Raw genomic sequence first — 16533 nt, 5'->3', positions numbered from 1 at the left:
GGACATACCCGAAACCGAAAAAAACAACAAAGATCTTTTAATTTTTGCAAAAAAACACAAAAAAAAGTTTTATGATCTTTTGGAAAGTGAAATTGAAGAATTGAATGACATAAAAGCAAGCTTCGGGCTTAAAGTAAAATTTTCGATGAAAAGAAACGGAGTTACGCTAATGGCAAACGACGAAGAATTGGTCAAAAAAATAAAAGAAAAACATCCGAAAGCAAGTGAGTCAAAATGTTGTAACACGCTGAAAGTGGACGAAAAAAATATAAAAAAGGCAAAGGGGGTGAAAGAGTGCGTGACGAAAAATGAGATAAATCATAAAGACTTCAAAGATGCACTTTTTCAAAACAAGGAAAGCTTTCACGAAATGCACATGCTAAGAAGCTATGCCCACGAGATGCATTCAATAGTGGTAAACAAAAAATCGCTGTCGCCATTTGACACAAAGAGATGGATAAATGAAGATGGGATAAACACTTTGGCATATGGGCACTATCGGATGGGTGCGGAGCACGAGAGCGAAGCTCTTGCAGAGAAGGGGCAAAAAAAAGAGCCCACCGCCCCATAAAAGGGAGTGAAAAAACTAACTAGCCGCCAAGCAAAGGTCTCTCTAGAGTGCTTTAATAAATAAAAAGCCACTCAGGAGTGCCCAAGGGGCTCAAGCACTAAGGGCTTGGTGGTAACTGTGTATTTGGAGGAATAACAAGCAATTCTTCACGCACGAAGCCGCGCTTTGGACCATCGTGCAAGTAATAAAGAACTGGCTGATTAGGTTTAGTAACAGACCTTTCAATGCTGTAGACTTTTAATGACCAAATCGGATCTGTAGCCCTTTTTACGCCGCCTTCCAGCTCGCCAGGTTGGTAGAGAAAGCGCACATTAACGAGAGAGGGGAGTTTTTTTTCTTTCTTGCCAACAGGTCTTGTATATTTTGAGGACGGTTTTGACGAAACAGCCTTTTCTTTGATTGCAGCAGCAGGTTTCTTACCAGTAAGACTGGTTACTTCGTTGTTCAGAGCGGCAACAACTTCGGGTAGCCTTTTTACCCACGCTGTCGACCGCTGGCCAGATGGCAGGTTCATCTCGACACCGTACTGATAACCAAACAGGCGCCCTGCCAGTGTTTGATTAAAACGTTCAACAATAGCTTGATCTCTGTGAATGTTAACACGCCCGCGTCTAATATAGGTTTTGTGATTTTCCATTTCTTTGGTAACAGCTCCCATGAATTCGCGACCAGGGTCAACTTGCAGCATCTGTGGCCATTTTAGTGCACTTCGCCTGTAAATTGTCTGAAAACCTTTTGCAACCTCAGTTGAATCTTTGGAGGTCAAAGGCTCGGCCTCTTTGAATCGGCTGGCAACGTCAACAACAGTCAGAGCGTATTTGTAAACTTTTCGCCCTCGCGGCAGTTTGTCGTGTGGCAGAAAAAGAAGGTCCGCCTGGTGGACCGCGTTTGGAGAAGAAACATCGAATTTTGGGCGAGGAACGTATCGTGGTGCCGGAAGGTAGATCTGCCAAAGGGCCTGCTTAACGAGCCACTTTTTTGCGGCATCTTCGGAAACCTTGGCCGCCTCGGCTAATTTTTTTATCGCTGCAATTCCCTTCCAGTAGCCCTGGGGGCTATAGTAGACTTTCGAGATTTTCTTCGAAAAGTTTTGCTCCGCAAAAATCTTTGCATCCATGTGTATACAAGAAAAAAAGAAAAGTTTAAAGAAACCGAAAGGCAGCGTACCCAAGTGCAAGCGCGCCAGCGCCAACGAACATAAGTTCACCTTGTTTCTGCTGCTCACTTGGCTGATAGAAATCAGAGAACTTGGGTTCTTTCGGAGGAATCATTTGTTTGTCAGGATGTGCCTGGTTGTAGAGTTTGAAAGCGTAGTCTGTGTTCGTAAAGTTTTGTTTCGCTTGCTGTTTGATCTCATTGTTGGTTTCAATCCAGTCGAGAAGCTTCGTGCGGTCGCGAGAGTACTTCGCGTAAGCTGCCTGGTAAGCCTCGAGAGCTTTGTCGTGTCTTTCTTTTTCTTTCAAAGCGGCGTCATCTCCGCCACCCAAAGCTCGAGCAAGATAGTTGCCGCCAATGAAAGCAGCAGCGTTCAAGATAGCTCCGCCAGCCATAATCGCGACGCTTGCCATTTTGTTATTATACTATTCTAATTTTTTTTTAATTGGTTGGGAGAATTTTCTGGTCCTCGAGATACTGTTTAAGTGCAACGCTGCCAGCCATGACGGCTGTGAACTTTACATAGTTCATAAAACTGCTGCTTGGGTCGGATGTGAAGTTTTCTTTTACAACTTTTTTGGCAGCCCAGCCGATTCCGGCGGCAAGGCCAGTGAGAGTCGCGGCATCCATGAGTGTTTTTACGAGTTTGTTGTCAGACATGGCGGTTCAGTATAAAATAATAAAAAATATTCAATTGAAAAATTTTTTTGTTTATTCTTCACCGTTTTGCGAAGCAAAGTTTGCAACTTCTTCACCAGATTCAACTTCTTTTGTTTTTTTTATACCTCTTTTAAAAATTGTATCCTCATCCTTTTGCACCCGAATAGCGGTTTTAACGCAAGTTTTGGTAAATTCAAACCAAAGTAATGCAATACCACCCATAGCTGCACCTTTAACAAGGCTGTCAAGAATAAAACCAAGGGACATTGTCGGTATAATAAATGAAAAATAAATATTCAAAAGAAATTTTTTAATCCATCGGACGGATTCCTCTTTTCGGTTGCGGAATTCTAGAGCCCGTTTGGCGCGTGTCTAAAGAACGCGTTGCAACCCTTCCAATACTTTCTGCTGTAACGCGCAAAGCGCGGGGTTCCTCTGGGACCCCTGGTGTGTCATCAGTTATAAGAGTTGGCGGAGCTTTAAATGTTGGACTTCTTTTTTCGTTTATAAAGGCTTTTATGTCTTCGCGTTTCACATAAGTTGTAACGATTGCAACGCCGATACCAAGCAAAGATATCCATTGATTTGTGGTGAGACCGCTTGATTGCGGCTGAGCCTCGGGCGGAGCTGGTTCCGTTACGGCCGGTGGTGTTACACTTCGCTTAGCAGATGCAGATTTCTTTTCCTTTTCTTTTGCAATTATTGCAGCAGCCTCGACAGCAGCTTTTTTCTGTGCTTCACGAGCCTGTTTTGTTTTTTCAGCTGCAAGCTTGCCAGCAGCAACTCGCTTTGGATTTTTGGCAGGCTTTGTTGCTGGAGTTGTTGAAGTAACTTGTTTCTGTTCTTCTTGAGCGATCGGAGTTGGTTCGAGCTCGGCCATTTATAATAAAAAAAAAATAATATTTAAATAGAAAATTGCTCAGCAAGATTTTTTGCTAAGCAATTGCTAAGCATTGTTCAGTAATTACTTAGCATTTTCTTAGCATTGCTCAGAAAAATCTTCAGTAGTGTTTGTGTCCGCATCTTTGGAAGCACCTTTGGTTTCGCACAGCGAAGTGTGCGACTTTGTAGCTTCGTTTAAATCAATGTGCTTTGTTGTGATGAGCGCAGCATTTGCAACGGCAAGAAAGCGGCCGCATTTCAAAGCCAGACCGCCTGCCAAAGTGGACAGCTCTTTGCTGATGATGTAGTCGTTTTTGAGTTCCTTCTGATAATCATTGACGTCCTTGATATTTACGGCCATACCAACGACTTTAGTAACAAGAAAAATAAAGCTGTCAATCAAGCTGTCGGTTGTTTTGGATCCAACGTATGCCTCATATCTCTTTAAGTACTTTTCAACTTCTTTATCTGTCAAGCGCTTCACCTGCTCGTGTGTCAGTTGCACACCGATTGCTTCTTTGGCTTTTCCTGTTGAAACAAGGATTGCAAGCTGTTCACGCAAAGCAGGAATGTCAGGGCCTTGAATGAGTGCCATAGCGCTTTCTGTACTTTCTGGTTCAGCTCCTAGCAGTTCCATTACGGAAGCTAATTCTTGTTCACTTGCAGCGCCCTTGACGCTCTCGGGAGGAGAAGTTGCGAACGGGTCAGCCATTTATTACTCTAAAAAATATGTTCAATAAGAAAATTTTGTGCCGTAAGGGTGGCGATGAGAAATGACAAGATGCGAAAACTTATTTTTTTTTAGCTTTAAAATGATTTCTTTGTAATCCTCATGGGCAAGTTCGCCAGCGTAATCCTCAAAGATTGCCTTCGTGGTCTTGGCAGAGGGGGTGTAAAAGAAAACGATTGCCGCAACATTTTCGCGGAATGAGGATGTTATGCTTGTCAATTTTTGAGTTAACACCCATATGCTCAAGCCTGCGTGGCGAGCAGAGAAAGCAAGATTCACCAATTCACCCGTTCTTCCCTTTACATCTTTCGATGCAGCACAGTCGTCGAGGATGATAAGCGTGTTCGTACCCTCAAAAAGAAATCTTGAAAGCCTTAACCAAGATTCCACCTCGTGCTGCTCACAAATTAAAACAAAAAATCGAAGATCTTCCTCAGCAAAGCGATAATAAGTCTTGTTGTGCACGAACGTCGGGCAGATTAGCACGATGTAGTCAAACTTGCCTCGGAAAGTGCCATAAAGCTGATTGACCACGTACCTTGTTTTTCCTGAGTTCGTTGGTCCAACAATGAGAGCGTTGAAGGGTATGTTGGCAGGATCCATGCTTCGCTTTGCGAAAGCTATATCAATACTCAACACTTTCTAATTCTTTATTTACAATAGAAAATTGTGCATCAGCGATAGCGAAAATGTAGCATTTGACATTCCCTGATCCTGAGGCTGTTCTCTGTATCTCTAAATTAACGCCATCCTTTGTGTTCACCAAGCGGAGCCCGCTGCCGTGCATGTTGTTGTCGCTCATGGAGCGAAGGTCAATGAAAAGCCCGAACTTTTTTTCTGCATAAAACTTTGTGGCGTTATTAAACATTTTTTGGTCTGCGTTTTTGCCAAAGAACCTGAGAACTTCCTCCCACATGTCTCTTCCTTCAACGCCCTGACTGTACACCTTATTTGGAACGCCATTCACGCTGATTTTTACATTTGTTATGTCAGGGTTAAAGAAAGATTCTGTATCTCTTGCACCTGCGGCGTGGGGTTCAGGAAAAAGAAGTAGAAGTCCCTTCAAGGAGCGCTTTGGGACGTTAATGCTTTCGTTTATTATCGTGTCAGCAGCTTTTTTTACTGTGATCGTTTTGTAATTATGCACATGCTCGTAAAAGAAACTTTTGCCGTTAATGTAAGTGCTTTCTACTTCTCTTGCAAGTTCTTTGTGATAAATAGCCTCGTATTCGAGTTGGATGTCAGTTAGCTCATACCCAAGTTTTGATGGATCTGTTCCTCTTACAACCACATTTGGACTGTTGAGTTTTATCTCGAAGACAAGCTCGTCTGCGAGTGCGCGCGGATAGAACACGCCATGGTCTCTCAAAATCTCGTGATCAAGCGGGATACGATACTTGCTTCCATAAACTTCTGCCAGCTTCTTTTCCGCGTCAACTCCTGATTTTTTTTTGTCACCAGCGTTTGAACGGATTTTGCATAAATCCTCGGACTGGATACCTTCAAGAAACATGTTGCTGCGCTTTTCTACCGGCAGAAAAAGGTCCTCGAAAAGTTTGTAGACGTCGTAAGCGTTCGTATCCTGCAGCGTTTCTCCAGCAAACTTGACCACCATCCTTGAGACAAGCGCCCGGGTGACGTTGTTTACGAGAAAGTTGTTGGGCTCGCCGCTCACCGTCAAGTTGAACACAAGAGCCAGGGAGCCTGGCACGAGAACTACGCCTTCTTCAAGCTTAGGCACAGCAACTCTCAGAATTTCTTCTGGAGACGCTTTATTCGGGTTAAATGTAATGCGATGTCGCACTCTGTCTGCCTTGAGCGCGTTTGGTGTTTTCTCTTCGAACGTTGGTCGGTGTCTTTCGCTCACGACAGCCATTGTATATTTAAATTAAAAAATGTATTTATTTAATATAACATGGCGACAGAAGGTGGCTTTGGTGACAGAGATCCTCTTTTGGAACATACAGGCGACCGTGACGACCGTAATGACAACGATGACAGCGATACAACAGGCCCATTCCAACCTGGAGGGGCATCAACGCGCGGACCTAGTGAAGGAATACCTGGGAGAAGAACCACAATGAATAGGCCGGACGAAACAACAACGATGTTTCCTGAAATCCCCGACGATAGTGCGACAACAACCTTCACTGCTTCGAGTTATCTTGACAAAGAGTTTCCATCAGCTGACAAATCAAAGATTAAATACAAAATAGATGGAAATGGAAGGCTGCAAGTCGGGTTAATTAAACCAGGTAAGCCTTATTATAATTTAACAACCAAAATTCAAGGCAAGGAAGAATACCAGATAAATATAAGACTTCCCAAAGAAGTTTTAAAAGCCCTTGGTCCAAGTCGTCGATTAACTCTTGAAAATGAAATAAGAGGTCTTTCAGAAGGCATCAATAACAACAAAAAAACAGCAGAAGATAACAATGAAAGCCCGGAGGAAAGAAAAAAAGCTAAAGAAAGAGCAAAACTACAAATTGAAAGGCGCACTGATCTACAGAAAGAATTAGATCGGTTGAAAAAAGTAGAGTACGAGCCTGTGATTGGGGTAACAATACCTTTACAAGAATTCCAGCAACACGAAACAGAAAGGCAAGAAAGGGAAGTGGAAATACAACAAGAGAGACAAGAACAAGAAAATATTGCAAACGACGAAAACAGGCCACAAGCAGAAAGACAACAAGCTCGCGAAAGAGCTGATAACTTGAATCAAGAAAGGAATGAAATAGAAAATGAAAGAGAAGAAGAGATCGAAAGATTGTCTTTAACAGACAAATTAAGAGAAAAGGTAAAAGCGATTTTCAAAAAATATGGCTTCACCGTCACAGCAGTTTTGCTTGCCGTTGGCACGACTATTGGCGTAATTATGAGTTCTCTCTCAAACGGTTTAAAAGGTTTAGCAAAAGGTGTTGGTGACGGTCTTCAGACACTTGGCAAAAAAATTGCAAGTATTCTGCCGGGCCTCCTTGGCTCGATCGCCAGTTTTGTGTTTCGAACGGCCGGCCAGGTGATCAGCTTCCTCGGCAAGAATGCTTGGCTTTTGATTGTCGGTGTTGCTATCTTTCTTATCGAGCGAGTTACAAAACGAAGCGAGCGCTAAGCTCTAGAGGGAAAACCCGAAGGGTTTCCGGTGCCCCTTGGGCACCCTCAAAGAGCTCGGCTGACTGCAAACGCAACAATAACGGCACCAGCAATAAGGTAGATCTTGTTTTTTTCGTGTGCTGTATCTTCAGTGTCTGGCTTCTGCTTTTCGTCTGTTTTTGTCACAGTACCCGCTGAAGGCGTATGCGGCGCCGGCTCTTTTTTTGCAGCTTTGTGAATCGGGTTTGACGAATGACTTGTTGGTCTATTAACTTTTGATGGCCCACCGCTCATACTTGTTGCGCCCACTTTTTTTGTAGCTTTATTAACCTCATCATTCACTCCTAATTTCATCCCAACAACAGCCTGCTTAAGCTGGTTATTGTAGCCAACAACGCTTTCTGTGTTTATCACCATTCGAGCGGGCATCAGCCAGGCACCTGGGCAGACTGCAAGGTTAAGCCGAACCTTAGCTTCGTCGATGGCTAGTTGGTATCTTTGGACCGACTTTGCCAGATCAGGTTGCCTTATAGCGTCTTCAACCAACACGAGGAACTCACTTTGCGCTTCCTTTGCACGGCCGCCTGTTCCAAGTATGCTACTTCGAACGTTCACCTGCGAACCGAGAATACAGTAGACAAAAGCCTCTATCGACTGGTTTACTCTCGACAAACCTGCCTGAGTAAGCCCTTCAGTGCCGTTAGGACAAAACCAGTCTGCCTGTGCATATGCAGCGTCGTCTGGCTCGATGTATTGAATCAAGTTACCTTTGCTTGCAGTTCCCCCTTCGTCCGAAAATTTATCGTAATCGGGGTATTTTGCTCCAGTTTTGTTTGGTCCAATGTTAGTAATCCAGATATAAACGTTACCAAGTCCGTGGTTTGCGCCTGTTGTGAAACGGAAATCGCTTGACGGGTCGACACCGAACTCAGCGCATATTCTTTTGTAAGAAGCCACGTCGTACTTGTTGTCGAACTGGCTAAAAGTGGGGTCGCCTGGCAAGGCGCTTACGCTCTGAATTCCCCCCATCTGAAACAATATTCGCCTTATCGTGAAATAAACGTGAAAAAGATAAAAATTACGCACAATCGGTGGCAAGCTGAGAGATGAGTGCTCTTCATCGAAAATATCTCGACTTATACCGCAGCCTGTTGTCGCGCACCATACCGCAAAGTTAAGTTGCTGTGGCCAATAGGCCATATTTTGGCTAGCAAGCCACCTTTTTGACTCTTTTCCTGATGTATGCTTCAGTTTTGTTTTTTGAAAAATCTCTCTTAATTTCGTTGTGAAATATTGGTCTGGTGTGACGTAGATGTTTATTTGGCTGTTAAATATTTTTTTCAAACTTGGTGCGGCTTCGTGAAATCCAACAGCTGGAATTGGCAAAGATGAGCCTTTTGCGCCGCTTGGTGACAGCTGTTGTGGAAAACCGCCTGAAATTTGATTCACCCCCAGTGCTTTTTTCATCTCTGGGCTCCAATATTTGCTGTCAGAGCCAAAAACATTTATCAAATGGCCTTGCCCTGCCTTGTAATAAATGTCTGCCGTTGCTGTGTGGTTGTACGCGAACTCAACCTGTGCAACAAATTTTGTTCGGTCAGCGTTTGGATATTTTGCAAGAAAAGGTTTCCATGCATTGTCTTTTGCCGCTTTAGAAATTGTAGTTGCTTCTGGGGTTTTCATCCACTTCATAAAACCTCTTGTTTTTGCATCCATGGTCCTCTTTTATATTAAACATTTTTTATTTTTATTTAATATAAAAATGGTTGTGCTGACTGTTACCACAAAAGAAAATCCGAACACTGTTTATTTTGACCTGCCTATTCCAAAACCAAGCTATATCCGGCTTTTAAGTTGTTCTCTTTACAACAGCTGGAATAGTTTGGAAAAGGATGGAATAGTTTTTTATAAACAAGTGAACAAGGAAGAGAAGGCGCGTTATATACGGCAAGGAAACTTCTCACTCGATGACATTGGGAGTATTTTTGAAAAAGGATTTCCAGAGAAAAACATGTTTTCTGTAACAAAAGGCATTGCAGGCCGTTCATTGATAATAAAAGCAAAAGAGCCCAATTTAAAAACTTTTGGACTGAATGAAAGTCTTATTAAGTTCTTTAATTTGCCTGGGTTTGAGAATTACGCAAGTATTGAAAAGGAATTTTTTGAAACAATTGAGGTAAATAATGTTTCAAATCCTAAAAATTACTTCATCAACTGTGACCTTATCGACAAGCAACAAAGCTTGCTAAATGGTAAGCCATCAAGCCTTTTAGCGTTTTTTGACATACGTGGAAAACCGTATGAAAAAGTTTATTACCAAAATACACTTTTTAACGTCTTGCGCGACGTTTCTGCTGAAGAAAATGTATCATCTCTGACTCTTTCGATTAGAGATGAGAATGGAAAGCCATTCGATTTTAACGGCTCAAATCTTACATATGAGTTGGAATTGAATTAAATTAAATACAAAATTAACTTTTATGTATACGAGACCATGTCATCTGCTAATGTTCTCCCGAGTGCCCCTGCTTATGGTGATCGCGAAGAAACACAACTTTATCCAAGCCTCCCAACAAATGCCGAGAATTTTCGGCTGACTGAAATAAGTAAAATTGAAAAAGAAATATCCGCTGAAGCTGAGCATTACAGGCTTGTGTTAAAAAAATACAAAAAAGTCCGGAAAGTTATTCACTATTCCGTGGTCTGTCTTGGCGCCGTGACGGCAGCTCTGTCTTCTGGAGCTGTTGCGACTTCACTTACTGGTGTTGGAATTGTTATCGGCGTTCCTGTTGCAGCAGTAGCAGGTATATCTGGCGCAGCTTCCACTGGCCTGTCAGTTATCAACAAAAAGCTTGAACGTAAAGTTAATAAGCACTCAAGAATCCTCGCTCTGGCTGTTGCAAAACATGACTCGATAAACAGCTCTGTCTCACAAGCTCTGAATGATAATTTTGTTTCTGACAAAGAGTTTCAACTGATCTTACGAGAAATGCAGAAATATCGCCAACTTAAAGAGACTTTACGTTCAAGCTTTGCACACAAACAAACAAATTCACAGCCAGACATCGAAAAAATACGACAAGAGATCATGAAAGCAGAAAGACAAAAAATGAAAAAAAAACTTCTCGAAAGCACCACCGACATTTCGAAATAAAATTTCAGTCCAATAGAACATTTTTTCATTTAATGAAAGAATGATTGTCTGCACTCATCTTGTTGTTTACTTTGTGATTGAATATTTCACGCCAGAGTGGCAAAAAAATATTCGAGTCATCACTAAAGAGGTTGTTGATTGTCTGAACAACATTTGAGGCTGTCGTTCCTTTTTCCACGATCCACGATCCACGATCCTTCTTTTCCAAAAGACCCAAGCCCCCTCGGCCTGCACGTCACGCTCTGACTGCGACAAAATAATTTAGCGACCGCCAGCAAAAGATGGGCCGCACGTATTTATTTGTTTTGACCAAAAAATAGGTGTGAAGCAGGGGGTTATTTCACTTTTATTTATTTTTTTTTCTTGGGGAGCCGTGAAACAATATTGTATCTATTAATATAAGCAATCAATAAACATTACAAGTGTGTTAAGTAAAAATAATTTTATTCAGTTGCTAAGTTAAATGTTTCTTGACAACGGCGGACATTCATGGCCACGGTAACTAAGGTAAATTGTTCGTTGACAACGGCGGACATCTATGGCCACGGTATCCAAGGTAAATTGTTCGTTGACAACGGCGGACATTCATGGCCACGGTATCCAAGGTAAATTGTTCCTTGACAACGGCGGACATCTATGGCCACGGTATCCAAGGTAAATTATTCCTTGACAACGGCGGAATATTTAAGGTTGAGAACTTGGCTGATTTTGTCAATTCGGGTTACGCTGTAACCCATTTGAAATTTCAAAGTGATGACGTTTTGAGGCCTGTGACTAAAATAATTTTGTCAATTCAGGTTACGGCGTAACCGATTGCATTCCAAAGTGATGACGTGTTTTGGCTTGTAATTTGGCAAATTTTGGTCAAGTTTGGCAAACGCTTTAGTTGTATTAGGCTATCGTTTGACATCTACAAATGATTCATGTCGATAAACTGAGTTAAATCTTCTTAATTTTGATCGAAAAATGTTTGAAAAAACGTCTACAAGCATCCGATATACTTAACCTTGCGACCAAACTTCACGACCAAGCATCTGATTGTTGTCCGTAATTGCTTAGGTTTCGCGAAGCGAAGGCACGAATAGCTGATGTAAAATATTATAATCAAATCCTAGTTTGTCGTTTCCAAATGATTCATGTCCGTAAGCTGCGTCTTTGCTTCTTTTTTCGATTAAAAGGTTTGATAAACGTCTCCATACATCGGCCATAATTGTTTGTGTAATACAAAAAAGCTTAGGTGAATAATATATAGTTATAATTTTAACGGTGATTGGTCACAAAAGACGTCATTACATCGGGAAATAACCTATTAACTAAAAATAGTAATGACGCCTGGTGAATAAAATTACCGTGATCTTATATTGTTCTTTTATGTGCTAGAAAGTTCTTAGCTCAATATTTCACGGTATATTTACATGTTAGTCAAATTAAATATTGTTGTTGAATAAATCATAGCTCTCAAAACACAGATACAAAGAGTTTGAGTTGTTTTCCGGCTAAAAATATTCAAAATGAAAAAAAAAACAATTAGATTACGTCAAGGGGGTTTCCCACGCAATTGGCACAGGGTAAACAATGACTTCCTGTGTTACTCGATAATTTATGCACTCACCGGAGCGTGCAAGTTTTGTTTAGCTTGTCAAAACGTTTGCGACAACACTGCTGTCTAGTTTTTTTAATTTTTCAATCAGCTCGTCTGTTAAAAAGATTGTTATTTGTTTTTCATTTTCTTTAGTTTTTTTGTAGGTTGTAAACGCTTTTCCACGAGATCTTTTCAAGTTTTTCTTTACATTCAAGTTAATTTCTCCAGTTCTCCCTCTTCCCATCTTCGTTTACTCAATAAGAGCATTTGTTCAATTGAAAAATAATTCTGGCGCGCCTGTTCTTTGGGGCTTCGCCATTCTCGCCCCGAACGCATTTTTTTGGATTTGCGCCAAAACCCTCATATTGCAAGTGTGTAGTCTACTTTGTATCATAGCAAGTTATTTTAGCGAGTAAACTAATTAGAAATTAAAGACCCAAATACAAGTTCAATAATATGCACTGCATAATTGTCAATCCAGTGCAGGAAAACGCTTTCTTTGAAATACTGCTTTCTTTTCTTCGCAACATGGTTTTCTTCCAAGACAAAAATTTTAGACTGTAGACACATCTCGCCTCGCAACTAAAACAAGGCGCGTCTGAACAGGGTGCGACTTATTTTAGACCAGGGTTTGGGCTAGTATTCTTTGAGACGCGTATTAATTTAGACCTGCTCGTGTGAACGAGTCATTGACTTGTTTGCCTCTAAACGAAGACGCCAAGTGGCTGCATAAATGGTAAAAAATCTCGCTTCGCAAGTAAGACAAGAGGTGTGTATAAAAGGCTCTAATTCGCGTCTTATTTCAGCCCCGTCTGACTTTTTTCGTATAAATAGCCTTATTGCCTGTGATTGGTTGTTAAATGGGCTAATTTAGCCAATGAGACATTGCTAAGATTTGGTTAGTGCCATTAATTCTTCAAGCCTGGAAACGGGAAGCTCTTACGGGAGATGGAATAAATGCTGAACATTCAAGAGACGCATTTCTTATGTCCTAATCAGAGGTGGCTTTAAGTCTCGTACACTGAAAACCCCGTGAAAGGGACAAAAATCGAGATTTAAAGAAACTAATCTATAGAAAACCAGTAGACCTGTTGTTTCCCAGTACACAGTACACGAAAGGTACAGGCAGTAATTCAAACGGATCAACTACTCACCATGTTTTTGGTCGAGAAGCTCAAGTTTCACCAGAACATCCGATCGTAGCTTTGCAAATCTTTCTCTTGCTAACTGACGACAACGCAATACCACCCTTACAACATAAACAAGAACACAAAATAAGAATGTTCAAGAATTTACCCTTTTATTATTAAGAATGACTGATGAGTAACTATTTTCTCCTTACAATATCAGAATCAGATTTACAAGGAATCATTAACTTAGGGATACCATTTTATATTGAAGTACATGTAACTAATTAGCACAAAGAACTTATATTTTATAGGTACATGCAATGCTTTGGAAAATGCAATATTCGACATTGATTTACAGTCATGTAAAAATGGAAGTTCAACCAGTAAAAAGTGTAAATTCCTGGCAGTCAAAAACAAATAAGTTCAATATTAATGTACCTGTAATCGTAGTTTCCAGTCTCCACTCTGTAAAGTGATTCATGTAGTGCCTGGAGAAACGTTAAATTTAAAGTGTCAGCATCACCTCCACCTGTCCCCTGGCCCAAGTTGGCGCATAGGGCCTCCAGTGTCAGCATCAATCCATAAATATTGTGGGTTGTTGCAATGGTCTAATAAAATGGTGCATTAAACTCAACATCCACAGGGTTGGATCCCTGAACATTGGATGTTCTTAATATGTTGTTTTCTACTTTCACCGTGGCTCTTTTTATCTAGGCATAAATTATAAGGGGCAAAACCAACTTACTATGGGTGACCAACAAAATGCTGGGGATTAACCTGCAATGGACTGTTACTTGATACAGGGAGTGCAGTACACTGTAATACACCTACATGTAGTTATTGTTTCTTGCTATGAAATCTGGAGATGAGTGTTGGTACTGACAAGCATTAGGGTAGAGAAGACTAGAGGTGATTTCTTTGTATTGCATCGCATTACCCCACTGATCCTTACTGCACAGAAATTAATTTTATGAGTAATCAGTGCATGCACATAAATTATAATCAAATGGTAGCCTTTTCAAAGATTGAATGAAAATCTATTGGCATTTCTTGGGATTACCTTAACCCAGACTACATGTAATTCCTTTTCATTTACATTTCAAGACAAATAAGGAAGAAAAATAATAAAAAAGTAGAGTCAAGAGTAGTGGCTAATCAGGCCTATGCCTAACTGCATACATGTACATGTAACCAAAAGACTAACTACTCCAGAAACGATAACTAATTCCCGGGGGGGGGGGGGTGCTCGTCGGGGATGGGGATGCTCGTCGGTTTTGGCCCCGGCCATCTGGGTGTGGCTCGCCTTCTTGCCCCTGTCCACTGTGGAGTTTTTTTGTTTTTCTTCGGTGTCCCTCGGCCATTTGGCTATTTGGCGTTTGGGCGTTTTCCCGGCCCCCGCCTCCTTCACCCCTCGGCCGCTCCCCGTCACCCGTCCCCCCGGAACTAATTCCCCTGGATAAGAGGCTACACAACTGTTTGTCCACCACATGCAGATAAAATAGATGCAGGTGCATGCATGTGTTACATGTCAGTATTAAATAAAACACTGAGTTATTAGAAAGAATCTTATAATAAAATTTGCAGGACTTACTGCATAAGCATACTCTTCATCATCCATCTCCTTGACTTTCAAACAGTAGGACTATAATATAAATAACAATGCCACTTACTGCCTTTACTAACAAATTACATGCGACTGTATGTTTCTTGCAAATAAGTTATAAGCTTTATACTTCAAATTTTAATCAAACAAAAATAAAAAATATATATTTTCAACAAATTGATATTAAATTTATTTTTCTGATTTTAAGATTTCATTATCAATACAAATATAATGAAAAAGCAGGGCTAAAAAAAATGAATTCCAGCTTGCCCTTCAGATAAGCAGCTCTCAAATTTTGCTCGCCTGGGGGCAGCTGTGCGCTTGTCGTAGTTTACCATTTTTTTACAATTTACTTGGCAGATGACTTGCCTGGGCCATGCCCATTCGGAAAGTAAGCGTGAAAAGTAACTTGCCTGGCAGGAAAATATACAATCTAGACAATCTACATCTGGAAAACTGGATAACACTTGTTTCAAGCCCCAAATAGATTGCTGCATGTACAATAGTTTTTTGGTTGGAAAACTTACCAGGTATTCAAATTTAGCATCAGCATATTTCCTAATGGTCAGTTTGGTGTCTGGTATAGCCTGTAAACCAACAGCATTTAAACAATAAATTTTAAAGTAATTTAACTTTATTATCAATGAGGCAAACATGACATTTACTCCAGAAAAGTGAATCATGAGCTGTGGAAATAGCAGAGAACATCAAAATAAATAGCCCTCTATGTGTGGCGTGGTGGCCTTATGGTTGTAAGCACTCTCGACTCCAAGTTGAATGGCTTGGGTTCGAGCCCTGGCCGGGGTGCTGGATTGTGTTCTTGGGCGAGTCACTTTAATTCTCACAGTGCCTCTCTCCACCCATGTGTATACATGGGTACTGGCAAATTTACTGCTGGGGGTTAACCCTGCAATGAACCAGCATCCCATCCAGGGGGGGGGGGGGGGGGAATTTGGACCACTTGGCTCGGACACTTTACCTTTTTTATAAGATAGTCACCAATTCATTTTACTATTGGTACTTTTCCACTCTATTTCCATTCAAGTGTTTTTAATTTCTTTTTTATTTTCAGTTGGTCGTATAATGAAATTAAAGCAGATGGTCCCACTTAAAAGAACTTGCTCAGTAGATTTCACACAATTTGTCAGTAAGAATGGTTAGTACACAAAATATTATTATCAATAACACATTATGTCAGGTTTGATTTAAATGCTACAAATTATACAAACCTTGGAAAGATAAGTGTTAAGATCACTTAGCATGGGTTTAACTTTCTTCAAGTAATCCAGTCCGAGCCTCTCAAAGTTCCTGATCAACAAAAGTTTTTATTAAAAATATTATTCATCACAGATTGATTTTCTCTACATCTCAGTTGAAAACAAACTGGACAGCCCTTTAAAACCACTTGACGCACACTGTGTCAAACGTTTAAAGTTAATTACATGTTAACATGTACATATTAATTTTTTTCCAACTATAATAAAATAAATCATTATTGAATTCAGCTGTAAAAAATCCACTGTTGGCCAAAATACCTGTGAGCCTCGCTAAAAATTGCAAATGCCTCACTGGCATTTGGTTGTAATTCTCGCACACCAATGGAAGCAAATATTTCTCCAAGCTCTATAAAGGAATAAACAACAAAATATAAAGTTACCGGTAAATAATTTCGAACATAATTTTATGTTTCGCCTCAGTACTTACAAATATCAATAATTTTAATGCAAAATTGCTATTGGAATGACTGGCTAAATTTACAAAACAAAAAAGTAAAGACCAAATCCACAATCTACTGTACATAGTGTTATTACGCACAAAATTAGTCAATACTGCAATTTATTGTAATAAAAACTGAAACAGTGTTTATACCCTTATGTGTCTGTGCTAAGTTATAGAAGCTTTGCAGAAACTGTCTTGCATGATCAAGAAGACCTGACAAACAGGGAGAAAAAGACATTGATCAGCATTCAAAGTAT

The 16533-nt window shown here is 40.6% G+C and overlaps 1 protein-coding gene across 1 annotated transcript in view; it reads right to left on the bottom strand.

The window, feature by feature from the left end:
- LOC144633842 (PRKCA-binding protein-like) overlaps positions 1-16533 on the bottom strand; it is a 42255-nt gene that overhangs the window by 22745 nt on the left and 2977 nt on the right. Inside the window, exons 6-12 of the mRNA XM_078492730.1 lie at positions 16427-16489; positions 16093-16180; positions 15787-15865; positions 15085-15144; positions 14546-14596; positions 13393-13442; positions 12979-13073 (exon numbers count right to left, since the gene is read on the bottom strand). Of these exons, the coding sequence (XP_078348856.1) occupies positions 12979-13073; positions 13393-13442; positions 14546-14596; positions 15085-15144; positions 15787-15865; positions 16093-16180; positions 16427-16489 (486 nt within the window). The remainder of the gene's footprint in view (positions 1-12978; positions 13074-13392; positions 13443-14545; positions 14597-15084; positions 15145-15786; positions 15866-16092; positions 16181-16426; positions 16490-16533) is intronic.

Source organism: Oculina patagonica, chromosome 12, assembly GCF_052425735.1.
Source record: "Oculina patagonica isolate OP01 chromosome 12, crgOcupat, whole genome shotgun sequence".
In the NCBI taxonomy this organism is placed as follows: domain Eukaryota; kingdom Metazoa; phylum Cnidaria; class Anthozoa; order Scleractinia; family Oculinidae; genus Oculina; species Oculina patagonica.
The sequence above is the reverse complement of the archived record's forward strand: the minus strand, read 5'-3'. Positions and strand labels throughout refer to the sequence as shown.